This window comes from Pleuronectes platessa, chromosome 9 (genome assembly GCF_947347685.1).
Source record: "Pleuronectes platessa chromosome 9, fPlePla1.1, whole genome shotgun sequence".
Taxonomy (NCBI): Eukaryota; Metazoa; Chordata; class Actinopteri; order Pleuronectiformes; family Pleuronectidae; genus Pleuronectes; species Pleuronectes platessa.
In genome coordinates, this window is record NC_070634.1 from 25,446,822 (window position 1) to 25,468,879 (window position 22,058).

General features: G+C 41.8%; 3 protein-coding genes across 5 annotated transcripts; 2 read left to right on the forward strand and 1 right to left on the reverse strand.

Annotated features, from left to right (window-relative positions):
• The first annotated feature begins 4,770 nt into the window (after positions 1-4,770).
• glrx2 (glutaredoxin 2) lies at positions 4,771-8,999 on the forward strand. Of its 3 annotated transcripts, none has more exons than XM_053430395.1 (4): positions 4,771-4,911; positions 7,049-7,115; positions 7,695-7,871; positions 8,132-8,999. In XM_053430395.1, exons 2-4 carry the CDS (start codon positions 7,050-7,052, stop codon positions 8,282-8,284), a joined length of 396 nt encoding a protein of 131 aa, XP_053286370.1. In that variant the 5' UTR covers positions 4,771-4,911; position 7,049; the 3' UTR covers positions 8,285-8,999. The 3 variants fall into 3 exon arrangements, with proteins under 3 accessions (XP_053286370.1, XP_053286369.1, XP_053286371.1); XM_053430394.1 differs by having other exon boundaries at positions 4,775-5,008; XM_053430396.1 differs by having other exon boundaries at positions 4,789-4,867.
• A 248-nt stretch (positions 9,000-9,247) lies between these two features.
• On the forward strand, positions 9,248-16,176 carry uchl5 (ubiquitin carboxyl-terminal hydrolase L5). The gene is made up of 11 exons (XM_053430415.1): positions 9,248-9,448; positions 10,062-10,125; positions 10,203-10,308; positions 10,906-11,031; positions 11,699-11,760; positions 12,389-12,519; positions 12,763-12,826; positions 13,231-13,333; positions 14,738-14,851; positions 14,980-15,078; positions 15,786-16,176. The coding sequence occupies exons 1-11, from the start codon at positions 9,373-9,375 to the stop codon at positions 15,828-15,830; spliced, it is 990 nt and encodes a 329-aa protein (XP_053286390.1). The 5' UTR covers positions 9,248-9,372; the 3' UTR covers positions 15,831-16,176.
• A 3,760-nt stretch (positions 16,177-19,936) lies between these two features.
• rgs2 (regulator of G protein signaling 2) lies at positions 19,937-21,911 on the reverse strand. The gene is made up of 5 exons (XM_053430459.1): positions 21,773-21,911; positions 21,560-21,649; positions 21,107-21,168; positions 20,803-20,969; positions 19,937-20,704 (listed from the first exon to the last, which is right to left on the reverse strand). Exons 1-5 carry the CDS (start codon positions 21,850-21,852, stop codon positions 20,507-20,509), a joined length of 597 nt encoding a protein of 198 aa, XP_053286434.1. The 5' UTR covers positions 21,853-21,911; the 3' UTR covers positions 19,937-20,506.
• Between the last annotated feature and the right edge of the window lie 147 nt (positions 21,912-22,058).

Below are 22,058 nucleotides of genomic sequence, written 5' to 3' on the forward strand. Positions count from 1 at the left end.
AAAATCCATCCAGTGCAGTTTTATTTATAACTAGGCCCTGAAGGTGTCCTGATATTCTGTGGTGGAGGTTTTGGCTCCGTCTCGAACCCGTTGGACCTGTTGTTACAGACCTGGATCTAACCCCCCCCCCCCCCCCCCCCCCCACACACACACACACAGTTCTGACTGACAGTTTCCTCAACTCACAGAAATGCAGAGTCTGGCTGCTGCTCAGTGAAAAATCACAGTGACACACACTTTACTTACCCTCGTGATAAGTGTTATGGATTTTAGTGTTAGCTTATTGATGAACTGACTAAAAATGAGTTATTATGCACTTTGCCAATTGCCTGTTAAGCAGAAAATCCACAGCACTCAATCAGGCCGCGGCCAAGAGCAATGCTCTGATCAATGGAGACTATACAATTGAGATTTTTCTACAGCATCCGGCCACTCGGCCTCAAGCGACTGCAGAACTGTGGAGAAACTACAACGCTGCAGAATCCTGGGGAAGCAAACAGCTGGAAAATCACTTCTTTCTTTTCCTCAAACGACATGAAGACAACAATTAAATCATACAAGTTAAAAATATAATAACAAGGAAATATAAATGCTTTACATTGCTTCTTCTTCATTGTTTATAAAAGTATATTTGTCAGATTTCATGTGAAAAACCAAGTGCAACTCTGTGAAAACCTACGAGAAGCAACTGTCGGATCGAACTCGCCATGTACTGAACCTATACCTCACCCCCCCCCCCCCCCTCTCTGTTTGTGTGTGTGATTCACTCGAGTGTGGTGTTTCGTAACCATCACGAGCAGCTTGTCGAACGAACCAATTCTAATCGAGCTACACCCGACCTCGAAAGCGTGTGTGGGGTTCACCCGGCCTCCCTGTGGAGAACCTGTGCCTGGTGTTCGTGTGGGTTTCCTCCACCAACCCACAGAGATGAATACGAAGCAGCCTCGAGGCGCTGCATTGCTGATACGCGTGAAGGTACCAGTCCATTTGTACCAGTGCCGTGATGGACAGCTTTCCAGTCCATGAACAGGTTTTCATGGGCGTCTGCTTGCGGAACAATAAAAGCCGACAGTGTTGCCGGGGAATGGCTCTAACCTCACATGACCTCAGTAAAAAAAACACGACATAAATAAATGAACCCATGAACACGTTGTGGATGTCTCGCACGGACTTGAACCGCAAACGAATGTTAAATCAGAAGAGCTGGTGTCAACAACTTACCCCGTGATGACTCTAATTTGTCAAAGTGAAGCATCAGTCGCCTCATGCCACAGAGATGTGTGATATATAGATCACACTAATGGCCGCTCATTCTTTTCCGAGAGACAAATAACACAACAAAACGCAGTTCATCTATTTTCTGAGTAATGTCCCGATTTAAAAATGTCTCTTTAAAGTTTACAAATCCCGATATGTAGTAATGATTTATTTATAATCAAGGTTTTATAGATGGGTGGGCAGTAGGGTGGGGGATGGATGTGATGATTAATCATTTCTATATCTAGCTCTTTGTCTTCATGCATGTCATTTAATCCATCTGGGAATTGAACCTTTGATCCTCCGATTAGCGGAAGACCCACTTTATCCCGACAATTGTCCACGTCTGTTCTTTTCTGCTATTAAAGCCTGGATTCCCTTGTTTTGTTGCACCAGTATAACACCATTATAAATCATAAGGATATATGCATACTTTTAATATACGTGTATACATCAAAGCACATGTCCCAGGAGACTGTGTAAATGTTGTGGTGACATTCCAGTCACGTGTGTTATGAATGAGCCCTGTGGCACCAAATAGAGCGAATACATCCACCAGCAATTCGTCAACAAATCCTAGTTCCACGTGTCAGAAGTTCATTGCACCTTGAAATGTTTTTTTTTTCATGCCTCATTACCAACCTGTTTCACATGACGGGGGGGGGGGGGGGTAGGGGGGGGGGGGCACACATTCCCCTGATGGTGTCTGAAATGGGACATTTTGAAATTATAGTCACTTTTGAGAGTTTGAGTGGATTATCATATCCTTTGGCTAAAAATGTTGGAAAGCTCTTTATGCCACTAAGTCCGTCTTTGTCCAGTTGTACTTGATGTGCGTGATTTGTTTGAGACCAAGGAAGTTGGGGTTACATCCCTTTTATCTTCAGCTAGACAGAGGGAATCAGATTTTCCTCATGCCCCGTGAACAACCTTTGGTAAAGTTACGATAACCCCGGTGCAGGTTTGATACTTCTCCTCTCGCACAGGGGACTTTGTGATGGATGAAGCCTTCTTACAGAAATAAGCTTTTTACCTTTTTTAAGGGTTCTACATCTTCGAATCCAGGCAGGAGGGCACAGACTGCAGCTTTAGAGTTTAAGTTCAATCCCTCCTGACTCAAATGACCAGGGTTTGTAGAGATCAGTCGGTCATTCAAGCTGCTCTACCCGCTCCCTCTTGTCTGTTATCATATGTATTAATGCTGCGAGCAGGTATTTGAACCCTAATGCTATTCTGCGGCGTCTCTCATAACATCGCTGGCTTTGTGTCAGGATATTACCCCTGAAGGGCAAAGCTGTAGATCTCTTTGATGGTGTGAATCCAGTCTGAAGTGATGGATTTCTCCCTCGGCTTTGAGAAGATGGAAGAAGAAGATGAAAAAAGAAGGGGCATTTGAAGTGAAGCACTTCTGTTCTGCCTCATCAGGGATCTTTAGATTTGTGATTGATTGCCGGAGCCTGTGAGCCTGTTCTGGGTCAACGTGGCGAATGGGAAATGGTTAATTCTGAACCAAAGCATGTCCACCTGCATCTGATGAAGGAGGAGAAACAGAAATCTATGAGGATGAAGGAAGAAATAAACTGTAGCAGCAGCGAGGCCTCCACTGAACAGACGGAGTGAGATGACTGAGGAAGGTTATCTGGCACTTGGGCGATCCGCTCCTGTTCGCCAGATCTGGGCCACAAGTGAGCCATAGTACTATCTATCTATCTATCTATCTATCTATTTCTCTCTATCTATCTATCTATCTATCTATCTATCAATCAATCTATCTATATCTATCTATCTATTTCTCTCTATCTATCTATCTATCTATCTATGTATATATTTATCTATCTATCTATCTATCTCTATATCTATCTATCTATCTATCAATCTATCTATCTATCTATCTGTAACACCCGTCTCATGTACCTATGGGGCGGGGCCCGAGTTAGACTTATGATATTCCCTTTTTTCTTTTGCTTAATAAATAAAATAAGAATTTAGTAAATGAAAAACACACACAATAGCACTTTAAATGTAAATACCTTCTTTAGTTAGAGGATTTTTTTAGTTCAAAATAGACAAATAAAAATAGGCAATAATCACTTGGGTTCAGTGACAATACAATTAACATTCAACAGAAATGATACCCGTTTTAAATCATAAAGCCAGCGAATAATGCAATGAACCCACACACACACACACCACAGTCCACAACAGTCTGGGAAAAGCTATCCCAAAACCCCGTTGCAGGCCTGTTCCGTTGCTCGTGTGCGTTGAGGCCCAAAACACACTGGCCGCTTCGCTTTCTGAAAGCAAAATAAAAGGCACGTGCAAATACAAGTTACTCACGGCTCCCGACAACAGTCCCTACGCTCCCGACAGTCCGTGGGGAAACAGGGGATGGCGGCTCGCCGGCAGGCGCAGCCGAAACTCACAGTCCACTCGTACGATTCCGTCCGACAGCTCTCGTCCACACCAGAGGGCGCAGATCCTCTTGACAGGGCTATCAGACTGTTATCAGGTAACAGTCCGTTGACCTACAAACAAGAGCTTTCAGCCTCTAAAAAAACTTCGACGCGGTTGGGCTAACTCGTGTCTCTCTCTTTTTCTTCTTTTTTTTTCTCTTCCCCGCTTTCTTCCCGGAACCACCACAGAGTCTAAATCCCACCCCCTCACGTCCGACTGCTCCCGCGATTGGCCGGAGTCTCCAAGCTTCTTTTTCCTTTTAGAACACGACATGAGATGACATGAACTTATATTTTTAACACATACTTCATGTAGATTTTAAACTTTTTAACCTTTGTATTTTAACCATATTTATGCATTTTTAAACACATGAATACACAATAAACTTCACATGAATTATGAATCTGTACATTATATTATTATCAAAAATGCAAATACACCCATTACTTTAGCAAGGGCTACATATCTATCTATCTATCTATCTCTATCTATCTATCTATTTCTATCTATCTATCTATCTATCTATCTATCTATCTATCTATCTATCTATCTATCTATCTGTGTATATATTTATCTATCTATCTATCTATCTCTATATCTATCTATCTATCTATCTATCTATCTATCTATCTATCTATCTATCTATTTCTCTCTATCTATCTGTGTATATATTTATCTATCTATCTATCTATCTCTATATCTATCTATCTATCTATCTCTATATCTATCTATCTATCTATCTATTTCTCTCTATCTATCTGTGTATATATATATTTATCTATCTATCTATCTATCTATCTATCTATCTATCTATCTATCTATCTATCTATCCCTCCATCTATTTATCTATCTATCTATCTATCTATCTATCTATCTATCTATTTATCTGTGTATACCTCTCGCTCCCGCTCTAGCTCTAGATCGAGCTTTCTCTCTCTAGCTCTATCACGTGTCTTTTGTTTACATGTGACGTCACAATGAACGTACACACTTGGGCTCGCGCGCCTGGAATACCTCCGAGGGTCACGTGTGTTGTACTCAGGACGACGTTACGTGCTTGCGTCAGACGCTGCTTCGCTTCCGTTTGGTGACGTCAGGTGGGGCTTTTAGCTTTGAGCGTTAGCCACAGACCGCTGCTAACAACAAAGGCTGGCGCGTGAGTGCAGAGCTTCCTGTCCCGTCGCCGCATGTTCCACCCAGGTCAACAGCTCGATTACTTTCTGGCCGTGTGTCACTTTGTCTCCATGTGGTCTCGGGCTGGAAGCCTCCCGAGGCTGGCGTGGACCGGCTGCCGAAGGTCATACCCGCTAGCTTCACTACAAACATAGCTAGCTAGGAAACAATCCATCTAGAGATCATTAGAACAAAGTTTAAAAGAAGTTTAAAACACGTTGTTCACGTCAGTGCATGATTCGACAGCTCTAGGATCAGTGTTGGGCTCACAGATGTTTCACTCGTGTTTCCACTGCCACATGTTTACCTAGCGTAACTTCACGTAATTTAAAGTTTAATTCACTTTCATCGTCTTTTTTGTGAACTAACGTATTGTTGTCTTTATCTACACAATTCAATAGGTTATTTAGGGGAATTCGGCATAAATATGATCCATCACTGAGTTGTTATTTGCTCAAAATGTTAATATTTATCTCTGCAGTCTCTGATCACTGTCATCGTTTGCTCAGATATAACGGTCACGTTCCAGGTACTGCGAAGCAATCACAAATATTTGGATTTTAGTTGAAACCATTTCTGTGAGCTGTATGACAGTGATGCTGAATTCACTCTTAAGTGATTTGGTTTCTTTTAACAACTGCAGTGACGTGAAAGGAAGTTTGTTATTTTTAAACTGGGGTGGTTTTCTAGATTTTGACGTATTTTAAACGAGCTTTGGTCAGACGCTCAACCACGTAAGAAGTTAGTTTTAAGTTGGATGTTCAGGTTTACAGGGTTTTCACTTTTAGGGACCCGCGACAACTATTGTTACAGCAGAAAATGGCTTTCATGTCATGTGGATCCAAATATCAAGTTAAAAAATGACAATAATCTTCTGAGACTTTTATGATCAGGAATAATATTTTAACTGTTCGAGATAGTTTTACTAAAAAATACAAACCTATATATATATAAACAATGTCATATGCTGCTATGTAAACCACAGGTCGGTGTGCTATCAACTGCTTTCTAAGAAATAACATTTCATTCAGAATGTTAAGGATAAGTGCTACACGACCCACATCCGAGTCACTCATTGATTTCTCTCTCTAACATGCCGCGTTTTTCAGAGATTAGGGAAAAAAGAGTCCAAAGGTGAAATTCACTGCAACAAGGTTAAAGGTCCAGTATGTAAGATTTATATGAAAGGGATCTATTGGCAGAAATGAATATCAGATAATCAGTGTGTTTCATCTAAATTGTAGGAATTATTGTTTTCTTTACTCAAGAAACATTTTAAATGTAAATCAGGAGCGGGTCATCCCTATGGAGGACGCCATGTTTGTTTACAGTAGCCCATACTGGACAAACTTTAACAGCTTTTGAGTTTTTATGACGACTGAAGCTACAACAGGTACTCTTTTTTTATCTTTGGAAGAGGAGGGCGAGGTAAAGGGTATTCAGCTGCAGCATGACCCTTTCACCACTAGATGTCGCTAAACTCTACACACTAAACTAAACTACACACTGCAAGGAGTGTGTTGGAAGTTGTTGAAAAAGGATCCGCTCTTTTAAACTCCCCCAAGACAAACCTGACATTTGATTGTTGGATATTAGTCCATCCTCTATTTATATGAATATTTATAAAATCTTATTTTTAATACCTTCCTTGTCATGTGACCCACTTACTCCAAACAAATGCTGAACTGTATTGTAAATACGGTCCCTGGTAAATACTCCATGAACTGGAGGGAACGAATACATCCAACCTTAAACTAACTTCACCAAGGTGTCAAATCTCAATCTCAAATCCCAATTACCAGTGACAGTGAGGAGCATGATTACTCCTAATCCTGGATTACCAGTAAATAAATCTCACTACAGTCGCAGACCAGGCATCGTACGCTGCTTGCTTACAACGTGGTATTCATTATACCAGAACTATGGACATGAGTATTTTCAGACCAGCAGTTATCCTCCAGTTAGATATTATTTTAATGCTAATTATTAGCCTTCAGCTCATCTCTTCTTATGAAATCTCCTCACTTATAAGGTTACCGTTGAGTTTTTCAGTTAATGCTTGTTGTGTGTAAATTAGCTCAGTGGATTCTTATGTAGAGTAATGTAAAAGAAAGACCAAATGCTTTAGACTGTAGACTGCAATGCTGTGATTTGTCTTTTTCAGAATGGGGAATTTTACATCGTCCACGACTGGGAGTCTGTCGAGCTCATCCTGCGTACAGTATGTTCAGGTAAGAAGATGCTGGGAGATCTGACACCTTTTAGAAACTTGATAAAACCTTGGGGGACAACCGGCTGTTCAGAGTCTTATTACAACCTAGTTTTAAATGTCTGTGTCAGATAAACTTGGCATTTAAAACTAAATGTTGAAATTTCTGTTATTCGGTTATTCCCTTGTCATTCCATATTTTGATTTCCCTCAGTTCACCCCCTCTCCTTGGCGTCTTATTCAGTTGGTATAGCTTGATGGCTCTTGTCAGTTTGTTCCCATCTATCCATCCTGTTCTCATGCTTTTCTGAAAGTCTACCCCAAAGCTATGAAAAACAAATAAACTGTATGTAACATTATACTGAGTCCAAGAACTTTGTGGTTGATTTATTAATTCAAAATTTCCTGTAAAATGAAGTGAGGATTACATTTTAATTGTAACATCTAGAAAATGTATTTATTTGATTTACCCTGTACCAAAGTGTACTCACTTACCAAAGGTTAACCATGGAGAGAATGGTTATCTTCTCTTTGCCCATTGTGTGATTTTTCTGTGATCTGTTCATATTTACTGAAATCTTATTTTTGTCCGCGTTCTCAGGAAGTGGTGTCACAGAACTGTGTCGTGATATTCTCCAAGACCACCTGTCCTTATTGCAAAATGGCCAAGAACGTCTTCAATGAAATCGGTGCCACCTACAAAGTGGTCGAACTGGATGAACACAATGACGGGAGGAGACTGCAAGAGGCCTTAGCTCAGGTGACCGGTGCCAGAACGGTAAGAATCTCATGTCATGTCAATTTCAAGTAACTTTACAGTCTGCGCTATCAGCATCTAATAAATAAAGGTTGCCTTGTCATCCACTGGTTTTTATTGGGGCTGCAGCCAAGAATTTGCTTTTTATTGTGACTCAGAATAGCTTCATGTGATAAACAACAGAACAAATGACATCTCGTCCAGATTGTTATTTGCAACAGGCAGTCATCGAACCAGTCATTCACACTGTGTCCATGTCACGACGTGATTTGTGTGCTCAGGTGCCGAGAGTCTTCATCAACGGACACTGCATCGGCGGCGGCTCCGACACCAAACAGCTCCACCAGCAGGGGAGGCTGGTGCCCCTGATCGAACAGTGTGCTCCCTGCTGCTCCAGCGCCGAGGGCTCCGCCAGCGGCCAGTTCGCTAAATGACTAACCGTTCTTATCATATCTCTCAATCCTGTATTTATTCATTGTTTGCTCGATCTGCTGAGACAGGTTTTGCAATGCTTGAGTGCGCCTGTTATGTATTTATCAAAGTGCATTGCATGTTTCATGTTTAAAACACATATGTTTTCATGCAGGGATGTTACAGTACTATTGTTAAAGCTGCCATATTTTAAACACAGCCTGTGAATAGGAGAACTACTTCAAATCTCTTTTTTTTGGTTCTTTGTTTTTTAACCATATTACACTCACGAACAAGCACGACCTCCGGGCTCAAGCGTCATCAAACAGTGAACACACCAAAGTGTTGACTCGCACTCTGTTTATGGATTTTGAGGGAATTTGTTTATGCCTCGTCACACTGAAATAACTACAGATTTGTTTTTTATGTGATCAGCATTTAAAAAAAAACATATCTAATTGAAAAATGAAATGTTGGTTAATTGCATAGACTGTGAATGGAAAATCATATAGTCGTTTTGTGTTTTTTACTTGCTTGTCGAAAACATTTTCCATTTCAGTCGCTGTGAGATTTCATTTCAAATTAGGTAGGTGGTTATTTAGTGTGTCAGGAATCATGATGCTGCTCGATGTGATGAATATTTAAGATAATGGGCATGTGTATGAAGAGAAATTATGTTTTTGAATAAACTGAATGTATTCTGATATTTAATAAATATGAAACTGCTATTTTTCTGAGCGTCTTTGCTGGAGTGCTTCATTTATTCACCACTTCTGTGCAGAAGGGCGGATATCAGTCATATTTCAAAGGATAAATACCCGTGACCAAGACAATTCAATTCGCTTTAATCTCTAAATACACATTTTTATTTCTGTTTAGAAAAAAAAGTTTATCGGTGATGTCCGGGAGTAATTTTCTGTAAACAAAACGGCGCGCGCTGTAGAGTAAAAACGAGCGCACCCACGCTGTCTGCGTCGCAGATCTGACGTCACCCCAGCACCCTCGGTTAAATTAGCCTGACTAACGGGGACCGCCGCTAAGCTAGCACGTTAGCATCTGGTTTTATGCGCGCAGTTGCGTGAATTCTGTTTCGTACTTTACACCGTGAACGATGGCCGGCAGCGCGGGAGAATGGTGCCTGATGGAGAGCGACCCCGGGGTGTTCACCGAGCTCATCAAAGGTTTCGGTGAGTTGCGCGGAGCTAAAAGGGTTAGCCGCTCATTCAATGTAGCATCGAGCGGCTAATGCGACGGCGCTAGCTAGCTGCTCTGCAGCTAACGACAGCGTACAAATTAGCAAGCGTTGACTTAACGCGTGGAAATGGAGGTAAACAAATCCACGCAGCATGAAAGGGAAGTAGTCCAGAGCACGTGTGTTGTTAACGGTCACACTGACGCTGTTTTCTCATGGAAGTTGCATGTAGTGTTTGGGCTAGCTTAGCTTATTTACTCAGGCTAGCTAGCTGGCTAGCATTACTCAGCGTTCAAAACCACGGCGGGTGATAAACCTTGTATTGTATTTATTTATTTAATCTTTATTTAATCAGGCAGTCGCATCGAAATCAGGACCTATTGTCCCACTGAGGCCTGAGAACAAGAAACACAATCAGCAACAATTAAACACGAGCAACAATAACAACAGAACAACACAGTGAAGATCAATTAATAAAAACAATAACAGTGTACAGGTGTTATATCTTGATGGGGGACGAAGACCAGACTGTCACTAACACACAGGTTGTGTTCACCTTCGTGTCCAAAGTGTGACTGACTGTCTGATGCTTCATTTGTCCCCGTCAGGCTGCAAAGGCTCCCAGGTGGAGGAGATCTGGAGCATGGAGCCGGAGAACTTTGACAACCTGAAGTAAGTTGACGTGTGCACCGTTACAATCCCAGTGATGACAGGACTTAACGTAATGGTATCTGTTCTCTCTTCCCCAGACCAGTTCACGGCCTGATCTTCCTGTTCAAGTGGCAGCCGGGCGAAGAGCCGGCAGGCTCCATTGTCCAGGACTCGAGACTCGACCAAATCTTCTTTGCAAAACAGGCAAGTGTAGATAAGATTTGTCCCAAGATTTATAGTCAATTCAAAACAATGATGGACGTAAGAGGGAACCAAACTTGGCGCCAAGGTCCCATTAAGCAGTAATAGAATTAAAAGCACTAAGCAGAAGCAACACATGAATACAAAGAAATGGCAGCAAAGGGGATCGTAGAAAGTTGAAACATCAGTAAAAGTTAATGATTAAGTAAACGTACAATCTAAACAAATTTAAATATATGAATAGAATACAATAATATATATGAAGAGTAACTGTATTACACATAAGACACTGAAGTTCACTGATAGAAACTGAATATTTTGCAAAGAAGTGTCAAAACCTTTCGTATTGTTTTTGTAGTAAACTTAGTGTTGACATGAAACAATAAAAAACACTGTCTCTGTTTTACACAATCAAAAATATTTCTTCATATGGAAACAAGCATTAACATTTCGATTGTTAGATTTTAAACAACTCTTGCCGATGTGCCAAAAAATAGAGCACTGGTAGAAATTTTAAACCACAAAATCAGATTATTAAAGTGTGCTGTCTTTCTCCGAGAGGATCAATAACCTGTATAATGTGTGTGTGTCTGTTTTCAGGTCATCAACAACGCTTGTGCGACGCAGGCGATTGTCAGCGTTCTGCTCAACTGCTCCCACTCCGACATGCTGCTCGGAGACACACTGACAGAGTTCAGAGAGTTCTCACAGAGTTTCGACGCTGCTGTATGTTCACGGTATTTTTGTCTTGATTCCAAAAACACTGTGGCTTTGTTTTGAATTGTGTGATGTTTTGTTTTCAGGTCTTTGCGTGTTTGTTGTTGTTGTTTCTTATCTTTCAACCTTCCCAGTTTATGTTCAGTGTCGGGAACATTAAAATTCATATAATAACTATTAAATTATTCATCGCTCTTTCCCCTAAAAAATCACTTGTACTGCTTTTCCCCCTCGGAGGAGAAACTCATTACACAACTCTCTACAACATCCTCCCTTCTATCTATAGCAGACAGTTTTATCCTCTTACCTGTAAAACTGTGATGACTTAGTACGTGCTCCACTAATATTCAGGAGAACGTTCTGATTTATGATGCTCGACTTGTTCAGTTTGGAAAAACTCAAATGTCCCTACCTAGACATGGAAGTAATGATGCCAACATCTCGCAAGGGACATTGAGCAAAGGCTGAAATAGTTTTATGACAATCTACACATTAATAAGCATAGAAGCAACAAATACGACATCTATTTTAATTATTAACTGTGATTATCTTGCAATTAACATGCTGATGAATGTAGAATTAGCTGGATGCAGGGTTTCATTCCCCCCCACAGTATGTTTTAAGCCCGGGGGTTACACAGTCAGTGTTCTAATCATGCATCTCCCGCTCTCCTCAGATGAAAGGTTTGGCTCTCAGCAACTCTGAAGTGATCCGACAAGTTCACAACAGCTTTGCCAGGTAAGCTCCCGTTCATATCACATCCAAGTGGAGACGGGAGGTTTGATTGGCCTCATGTTATTTTTAGCTCCTCGTTCCCACTAGGAGAAACACGATTGGCCCATTTGCCGCTAACGCACCAGTTTACGCTTTGCAAAATATTACACGTACAAGACCAGTTCATTTATTGGTCAGTCCTATAATCTATCAATGCTGATTTTCAATTATGCCTGTTCAATATGTATTTTTGAGGAGGCTGATGCTGATATTAGGAGTATTGCAATACTTATTATATGTATATATTTATGTTTGTGTATGTATTTAAATGTATTTTACAGTTAAACTCTGAAGAACACAACCCTAATATACAGAACTTGAATCAATAAACATAATTTTATTTATGTAAACTGTTAATTCACATATCGTCAAACAAACCGATAACGATTTGTCATATGAGACAATATTTATCCAATAAATCCGTTGGGTTCTGGTTGATCAATCATATTATTGTACAAAGCATCTCAGTGAATTATAACATTTATAATTGAGGATAAATTACATTTAACAGTTAAAACATCACACTTTTTATTGATACGCGAGACCAGATATTATTCCCACTTCAGTACTTTTGCATTTTCTATGTTTGCAGACAGCAAATGTTTGAATTCGATGCGAAGCCGTCAGCGAAGGACGAGGACGCCTTCCACTTCGTGAGCTACGTCCCTGTGAACGGACGACTATACGAGTTGGACGGACTTCGAGAGGGACCAATTGACCTCGGTAAGCAGGAGAACATCAGTGTCTGCTGTTTTTTCTTTTATCGGATTAAGTTTTCAGTTTGATGCTTAAAGTCCCTCTGCGTGAGGCCCCCACTGTGCACAGCTGAATACTGGGCTGGTTGGCCACGGTCAATTTCCCCTAAAACTGCCTGTTTTTATGATGGTGATGAACGGTGTGTGATGGAAGTGGTTGTGTATAAACCGACTCCTGAAGTCTCATTCATCCCCGTCTGTGTTTCTCCAGGTGCCTGCACCCAGGACGACTGGATCAGTGCCGTTCGCCCAGTGATTGAGAAAAGAATACAGAAGTAATTATCTTTGTGTCTATAGAAAAAATTGAGAAAAAAGTGCACAGGGTTCAAGGAACACTATGTAACGTGTAGTGAGCAACAGCGCCCTCTGCAGCCATATGCAGGGACTAATTATGTTGGGCTCCGAGCAATTACGTGGTTTTTATCTTTCACTTTATTTTAAAACACCCAGCAGTGATTTGCTGTATGTTCAGGTTGGACTTTGATGCCAGAAATTAATTGAAATATTGTTTCATCGACACATTTTATTTCTTTATGATTTATTAGCCCTTTATTAGAGTTTCAGCATAGTAAAGTTTAGATTCAGTCTGTAAATACTTGTATTTCTTCCAGCTGAATACTTCTCTGGTTTTCTCAGCGTTTATCATTCTGTTCTCACTGAACTTGGTTTTCCTCCTCAGGTACAGCGAGGGAGAGATCCGGTTCAACCTAATGGCCATCGTGTCGGACAGAAAGATGATCTACGAGAGGAAAATCGCGGAGCTCCAGACTCAGCTCACCGAGGTGAGTGGCAGCACAGGAGCTGAACCCAGCGCGGAAATGACAGAGAATCATTTATTATGTTTCGCGCTCTCTCCGCGGGAGTCCACATTTGAAATGCATCACTTGTCAGCTTACAGAAAGTTAAAGATGGTAGCTGTGGTTGCTTGGAGATAATTGTGAGTTAGATAATGGTGAGTTGGGGGCTATGTGCACTCACCTGTCATGTTTCTCACATCAGAGCCTTTTCTAGTTTTGATAAAAACATGTGTAATGATGCAGTGTTGTCCTGAGATGCAACATTTAGAAAACGAATGGAAGGAACGGTGACTGAGATGCACCTGCAGTGTCTGCATCCATCCAGCTGTAGGACAAATGAGTCCATACATTTTGATGTATAGATATAAATATCTAGGTGCTCATATTGACGGCTCACTAACATGGCGTCATCATGTGGAGAACCTTTGTTTTAGAGACTTTAACAGAGGATCAATTATTTAAGGAGACTTTCACCGTGAGCTACATTCACTGCATCCGGCTCGACTCAGGTCGGTTGGTTCTCTTTTGGGGTCGGACCAGTTTGGATCAGAGCTGCTGTCTAGTAGGAGGACAGTCTCTTTCCCTTTAGATGCCCACACTCGACATTTATAGCAGGGTTTCTTTTTGTAGGAGCTGCCATGTTTGATGTATTTGTGTGTGTGTGCACTTTTGTGCTATATGTTATGTGATGCTGTGGCCTGGAGCCAAAGACAAGTTTAGATTTGGTACAAGCAAGTATATTTTACCTCACCTAACAGTACTGATGTGCACTCTATGACAACTAGTAGAATACATGTGGAAAAAACGATGCACAATTTTGATATATTCAGGATAATGTGCGACATGTGTATTGTGCAAGAGGGAGATTAAAGATTAACAGCTAATGCCACACCCTCGTCATTACTGGGTGTTGACACAAGGTTCTGCTCCACCTGTAGCACATCACACCTTAGTGATGACCTCACACACGCCTTAAATACACATCCACATTAGTCCTGCAGGGTTAACCCTTCAACCACTGGAGGTCAGTAACAACACACTTCTCAGATTGTGTGTTTAAGAGGAATAAATGTGATCAACTCAAGTCTGGGACGTGCATCAGGGTTTCTACAGGGTCTTAAAAAGGCATTTATAGGATTAATAAAAGTTATTCTCTCTTCGGTTACTTCACCATGTCTTAAACTTTGAGATTTTTGGCACTCCATTATTCCTTTACGTCTGTGAAGTGTCAATTTGACAAAGTTGATAATGGGATAATGTGAGTGGTTTACGTTTAATCAAAAAGAGCATTGGCAGAGTGCTGATTATTGTTATCTTCCCCTCCCCCCGTTCCCAATAGTCAGGATATGTCCTGTATGTATAGAAACCTGTGTCCCCCTCTGTTTCCAGGACGAGCCGATGGACACAGACCAGAGCAGCACGTTCCTCAGCTCCATCCAGTCCGAGATCGCCAAGTACCAGCTCCTCATTGACGAGGAGAATCAGAAACTTAAAAGATATAAGGTGGGTTTCTCCTCAGCACCGCATTCCCTACTGTGGCATTCTGTATTCACACTAGAAGTAGAGAGTACAGTTTTCCCTCTTAATAAACCAGTACATTATAAATTCATGTGTTGGTTTTGTCGTTGCAGATTGAAAACATTCGACGAAAGCACAACTACCTTCCTTTCATCATGGAGCTTCTGAAGACACTGGCAGAGTACCAGCAGCTAATACCCCTGGTGGAGAAGGTATATTCACATTCACACGTTTCTATATTTTTTTATTACTGTAGGCTTTTTTTTTTAAAGACATTCAGGGACAATTAATAAAAGACTAAATAAATGACCTTTCCTTCCTGTGAACCTTGAAATTAATTCCAGACGTAATGAAACTGATCTAAGATGTTTTGTTAAAACCAGAGCTGCAATGTTTATATTGTCCACTAGAGGTCAGACCTAAGGCACTGAATACCTAAAACCTAAGGGATTCCTCAAGAGCTCACAGAATTTACAAAAACTTACATTTCTCAGCCTCTGATGCAGATTGAAACATGACATGAAAACATTTGATACCTTCAACATTTGTCTTTCATTGATGATCATTGATTTCTCTTTAAAGTTCTTGAACAATTTGTCAAATTAATAAAGTCAGTGAACTTCCAGAGACTTCAAAAACATCTCTGATCGAACAAGCCTTTGTTCAGCAGGAACATCACCTGGGTCTCGATCTTCTTAATTGTTAAATTCGTTGCTTTCATCAATTATACGCTGCTTATCTACTTAACAAAATTATGACTTGATAGAGAATGCACATAAGTCTTTTCCGGCTCTAGAGGGAGAAGCATGCAAATGCTGCATCACTCCTAAATGGGTGTAGGAGCCACAGTAATAAATTCTGTATTATTGTCTGATCTCTGTGTAAATACTGATGAAAGTACCTTTGTGTGTCTCACCAGGCAAAGGAGAAGCAGAGCGCCAAAAAGGCTCAGGAGGCCAAGTGAGCACGGACGCACTTCATCAAGAGAAGCCTCTGGTTACACACCACACCGACACATCCAGACCCCCCCTCCCACAGTCACTCTTTCATCAGTGAGCCACACACTGATACTGTAAATCATGCGTCATATTCATATTAGCGACCGTGGGTGGTCTGCGGCACTTCCTCACTGTGGCGTCCTGAGAACCGCACGGGCACGAAGAACCGAACTGCAGGTGTAGCAGAGAGACTCTCGGCATCAACCCTCTCTCCATGTGTGTCCCATCCGCTCTACTGCATGATAGAAGGAAAGATGTGCTGGAATTACGTCCTGTCTTATTTTCATAATAAAATGTGTAGATGTTTAAGAATTCTTTTGCTTTTTTGTTTGACGGAATTCAAAAATCTAATTCTCTATAAAGGATCAGATCCTCTTTTTTTTTTTTTTTGTCGGTGGATCTTTGCCTCCACCTGCTGGTGCAGTAGAGAACTGATGAGGACTGTTTATAGTACATGACAAAAAAATCTGCTTAACCTCAATTTAACATTATAAATCAAATAGTGAAGCTAAATAAACGATTGGACAAGATAAACTCAGAATCTTATAAAAACTTGACCAACATTTAGATCCGTGTGTGAGACCATGTGACCTGTGGAGGGCCCGCTGACACTCGGCCAAGTCCTTATAAGTGCATCATTAACAAAGGAAACAAACTTAGGGACTTGTGTAGTTTTTGGAGAGTTTCCCGCAGCAGTGTGTGTGTGTGCGTTGATTCTTTGGACATGTGGGTCTGACGTGGCCTCTGTGATTTATCCTGTAAATCCACTTCTTGCTTGCCCTGTGTAATGAAGCCGTGCTCGTCTGAGTTACGGTGCCACGCCGTCCTGAGGTCTGAGGACTCTGACGTCTCTGCAGGCTCCTCAGCCTCAGTAGAGCGTGGCCCCGGTTCTATTTCTGGCCTCCAGTGTTTACATACACACCTTAAGCACTCGTTGGATCCGAGCCCGGTCGCCTGTTTCCAAGTTGCTTCATGACAACAGATGAAAACACCAAGGTTTTACTACCAGTTCATAGTGGGAACAGTGTGTGTCTGTGTGTGTGTGTGTGTGTGTGTGTGTGTTGTCCTTTCTGATGTCCGGGCCACGCCAGTGAGCAAACAAAAAGCTTTGGTGGTGACTGCCAGTGTTCACAAATATCTTCACTCCCTGACTACACACATCACCTTGTCTCTTTGTCAATGTTGTTTCCGTTTGTGTTTGACTGATGTCACACAACTTGGTGTAGAAGGTGCGGTGGTTGGATGGTGAAGCTGATGCAACCAAAAAGGATGAAGAAGTAAAAATAGATGAAGTCTGATGTGTAATGGAATGTGGGCTGCGTCGGCCGACGTCAAGGTCAAGGAAAGTTTGTCCAGCGTAATAACACACACAGGCTCTAATGGAGGCCCTTTGAATAGTTGATCCAAACTCGGATGAGGAACAGGCCTTAAAAAATAAAATCAGCATCCGAGGATCAATAAACAAAACGTTATCAGAGTTGATTACACTTCTGATTTATTGTTTACTGGAAAATGTCAGGAAAAGAACTCGCGATGTGAAACTTGAAGGTATTAAATTAAGCTACTTTTCATTTTGATATATTTGTCAAGTCAAAGAAGTGTTGGCCAGCAAACGTTTCATAGATAAAGAAGATTAGTCGGTTGTTATAAGTAAAATTAGGAAACGATGAACAGAGAGAACCTTGGCAGAGGAAACTCAAAGACAAATCATCTCTCAGTCGAGCGTCAGCGCTGAAATAGATGTTAAATATTTCACAGGAATATAAAGAAAGTGAAAATGCTTCTTCGGCTCGCAAGGCGTTTACTGTACTCTGCATAAAACTATGAGTAAAGTAAGCTCTCAGTACCATGGTCACTATCTTTGCGGGTTAGCATGCTAACATGTTAACATAAACCCTTCTAACATTGATTACCAAGTTCAATATCTTAGTTCTACTTGGTAGCCAAGTTTTTGCTGATTGTCATTAAACCCTAAACTCTGCTTTTTAGATATTAGACAAAGTGAAAGACGTGATAATGGAGCAATGAGAAGTTACGGCTTCATCAAAGTTATTACGGTTTGGGGGCGCCCTTAGCTCGGTTGGTAGGGCGTCCCCCCCATGGGCCTCGGCCAGCAGCAGACCCGGGTTCGATTCCAGCCCGCGGTCGTTCTCTGCATGTCACTCCCCTCTCTGCCCCATTTCAACTCTGTCTCTAAAAACTATCAATAAAAGCATAAAAATGCCAAAAAATAATCTTTAAAGTTATTACGGTTCAACCTGAGGGGGACATGAATGTCTGCATTACACTTTGATGCCGTCCATCCAGTGTCGTTCAGACATTTCATAAAAGAATAAAACCACATGGTGGCATGTTGAGAGAAGTCATTATCTCTACAGTTTATAGTTTTCATCCTCTGCAGATCACAAATGCCTCTAAGGAAGTTCATGCTAAACCAGCCTAGAGATAAAACTGATAGCTTGGCTTAAAAGTGGCTGATAAACAATCCAGTTATAATAGAAAGAATCCAGTATGAACACAGTCCAGCCAGTGGGCTTCAAACCTGTCATGTTCAGATCCCAGATCTGCTCTCAGCTGTGGAGCTGCAGAGCTGCAGAGCTGCAGAGCACATGGTGGCTGTCGAGATGCAGCTTTCCACTATGACCTCATCACGGCTCGACAGCAGGCTGCAGGTCTGGGGGGGGGGGGGGGGGGGCGTTGGCTTTTTAGGAACAAGGTGCAGACGTCTGGACACCGTCAGCCTCCACCAGGAGTTCAGAGAGCACACACCTCGTAGACAGAGGAGGACACTTCCTCTTCTGTCAGTCACTCACACCTTCAGGCTGGGGGGGGGGGGGGGCCGTGGTTCCAGTATGAGAACCCAGCTGTGGTGACGTGGAGCCCGTCAGCTGTGCAGAGAGGAATGCCTTGTTCCAGAGAGGATGAGGAATGTTGTTGTGACGCGTTCGGGACATTGTCTCTGCAAATATGTCGTTGGACAGTTTGTGCTGTTAGTGAGTCTGAGATCTTCTTTTAAACCAAACACTCAGATCATCGTGTGTCCAAACCACTTCCTGTTCGGGCTTAGTCGGTAAACATCTTCTTAAAATACGTTTATCCTGCTTGATGGATGGACTTTCCCCAAACTTGACCTTTTGGATGTTATGGGTCAAAGGATGAGCTTCTTTCTCAAAGATATCTCCATAAATAAAGTAGCTAGAGAGACGATATAATGCTTTTGATGTTATGTCTTATAATCCAAATACAATATTTTATGGTTTCTCTGCAGCCGAGTGATACCAATAAGATTAGAAACATAATCTTCAGCTTATTTAAATTATTTAGTCACTTGTCATGTGGTATCAATGACGTCATGATATTGTTTTTTTTAAATATATAAAAAGAAACGCCCCTCTGGTATTTTTCATCTCGGACTATCTGAGGAATGCTCACCTATGATGTCAGCTATTTTACTGGCTTATGTTTATTAAAGCTGCTGCAATATTCTATTTATAATATTTTCATTTACATTGGATTAAATCAATAATTGAATGTGAGAAGGTTTGTGCCCACTAATGTCCAACGCAGCTGTTTGGTCTCTGATCTGCATCGTGATGAGCAGGCAGCGCAAATCAAATACACAACCTGTGTATCACCAGTTAACACAAAGCTACTGTGGTCGCTAACACGCATGTAGCTTCCAAAGACAAATAAACTTCCCTCTGGAGTTAGAAGAGACATAAAACTGTTAAAATTAGACTTAATATTTGATTTAGATTTGACAGGTGGATATGAAACCATGACTCCATCTCTGTAATATCTGTAGATGAGCTACAGTTTGTTAACCGTCTCAAAGTTAGAGGTGGAAAAGTGTGTATTTTGTATTCTCAACTTTTTTCTCATTGATCTGAGTTGAGAACATTTATAATAAATGTGTAATTAATATAAATAATGTTACTTTGATGTAATCAGGGGAATAATTGGCTGAATAAATTGAGATGTGGGTGAAGTTTTACACACTATTTCAAAAGTTTCCCAGTGAACCTCTGTGACATGTTTTCATTCAGTTGGAAATAAAAGCATAGAAGCATAATTTCAGCACCGAAGAACAAAGTTTATTTCTCCCTCTGCTCTGAACTTTCAGTATCACAAAATCTAACATTACAATATTCACAATAAATACATCATCGTCAGAAACATCAGTCACATCAGGCTTAACAAAGTCCTCAGTAAAAAGTTTGCGAATGTTATGTAAAGTAAAAACGTGTAAACTGGTGTAGATCCACCCGAAGGACGAGGAGACGCTGTCCCACGGCGTCCCACAGGACGTCCTGCAGCACAGACTCCTCCCACTCTGCTAGTGACACGGCTCCACTGCTCAGAATATCAAACTCAGCACAGAGAGGAAAGTGCAGGTAATGTCCCAGTGAGGAAAAAATGTAGCCTTAATCCCATCTGGTTGAAATGCTGTGTTACTGCCTGCAGCGTCACTGAGCGTCACCACTGAACGCTCCCAGCAGGGCGGACTGGGAATGGCTTTTTGTGCATTTCCCACACTCGCCCTTAATGTTCATGCTCAGGCTTCGCGTTCGGGTCCATTGTCCTCGTCAGTGGCCTCATCTCCCGGTCACACTGGTAAACAAATGGCTGCAGGAGCCGGCGATCAGTTCGACCAGGCTCTCAGGTGCTTGGCCTCCGCCCGGGAGCACAGCTCTTTGTAGAGGTCGGAGTGGATGAACCTCGGGTACGAGTTGTTCTCCATCAGGCTGTAGACTTTCTTCTGAGCCGACAGGAAGCTGGTGACCGTCGGGTCGTCCAGGCTCTCTGTGATGTGGTTCTTCGTGTGGTAATCCAGGTTAATCTGAGCAGGAGAGAAACATCCAGAGTGAGTCCGGGACGTCCACATTTAAGAAAGAACATTGCAATGAATTAAACGAGAGGCATCAGTTTGCTGTTTACCTCCTTGGGGGCTTCGCTTCTGATGAACTCCTCGTAGATGCTGTTGGCTTTGGACACCAGCTCCTTGTGAGACGTGAGCGTGCAGAACTCTTCACACGCCGTCCAGAACTCGATGTTCTCCTCGCAGAACTCCGACTTCAGGAAGATGCAAAAGATCATTTTGCCGTCTGTGAAGGAAAGAGAGAGAGGGACGTGTTAAAACCAAATGGTGGAAGGTGGAGTCGGCGTTTTATTGAGGCCGATAAACCCGGGTGAACTGGGCACCCAGCTGTGACCTTTGGGTGATGAAGGGAGCGACACTTACATTTATGACTTAGTAGTTTGTCGAGTGACTGCGCCCATTGGCTCACGTCATCAGGACTCGGCCTGAGGGGAGAGAGCAGAGGTTGTGTAAGAAACAAGTAACATAGGAGAATCCACAGATTGGAGATATTAACAATTCATTGTTTTCAAACTTTAGGATTTGATCTTATGCCCATGCTATAATAACATATTTAGAATTTAGTTTCTTATTTCCAGGCATAAAATCATAAGGTTTGGTTTCATTTATCCATAACACAATTTATCCATATTAACCATGCAACAATACAACAACATTACTATGGATATATAAACACAAAAACAATATGAAATAAAAATAAATCTGAATAAAACAAAGGTAATAAAAATTTAAAATTATGCAAAATAAAACAAATCAAAAACTATAACCTGTAGTTTCAATCATGCAAAACACAGAATGAAGAGTTCAGTGTCTCACCTGTATCGTCTGTTTCTCACGAGATGTAAAACCGAGTGGGAAGAGTTTGTCTTCAGGAGAAATCTTATTCTTGTTCCCCAGTTTTTCCTCCTGTGAAAAGAAAATGAAGACAACTTGTTAGTGGTTTGTCTCGGAGTGAGTCTCAGTGATGTCCCATCGTTACCAGCAACTCCCCCCCACCCCCCCCCCCCATCAAACTCCAGATGGACTTACTTTGACCCCTTCCCCTCTGGGAACAGGTCAGCAGGTGTCAGACAGTCTGTGAATGCCATGTTTGCAAGGTTCTCTCTCATGGTTCAATATGCTCCCTCTTGACTTAACAGGACACTTTATAGTTTCTGAGAGGGGTGTGAAGGGCCCGGGGGGGGGGGGCGGGGACTGGAATGACAGGTCTGTAACGCGATTGGCTCGGGCCTGTGTAAACAAAACGACTTCTCCCTGGTATGACTCTCAGGCAGTGATTGGCTACGACTGCATAAACATCCCCCCCCCCCCACCC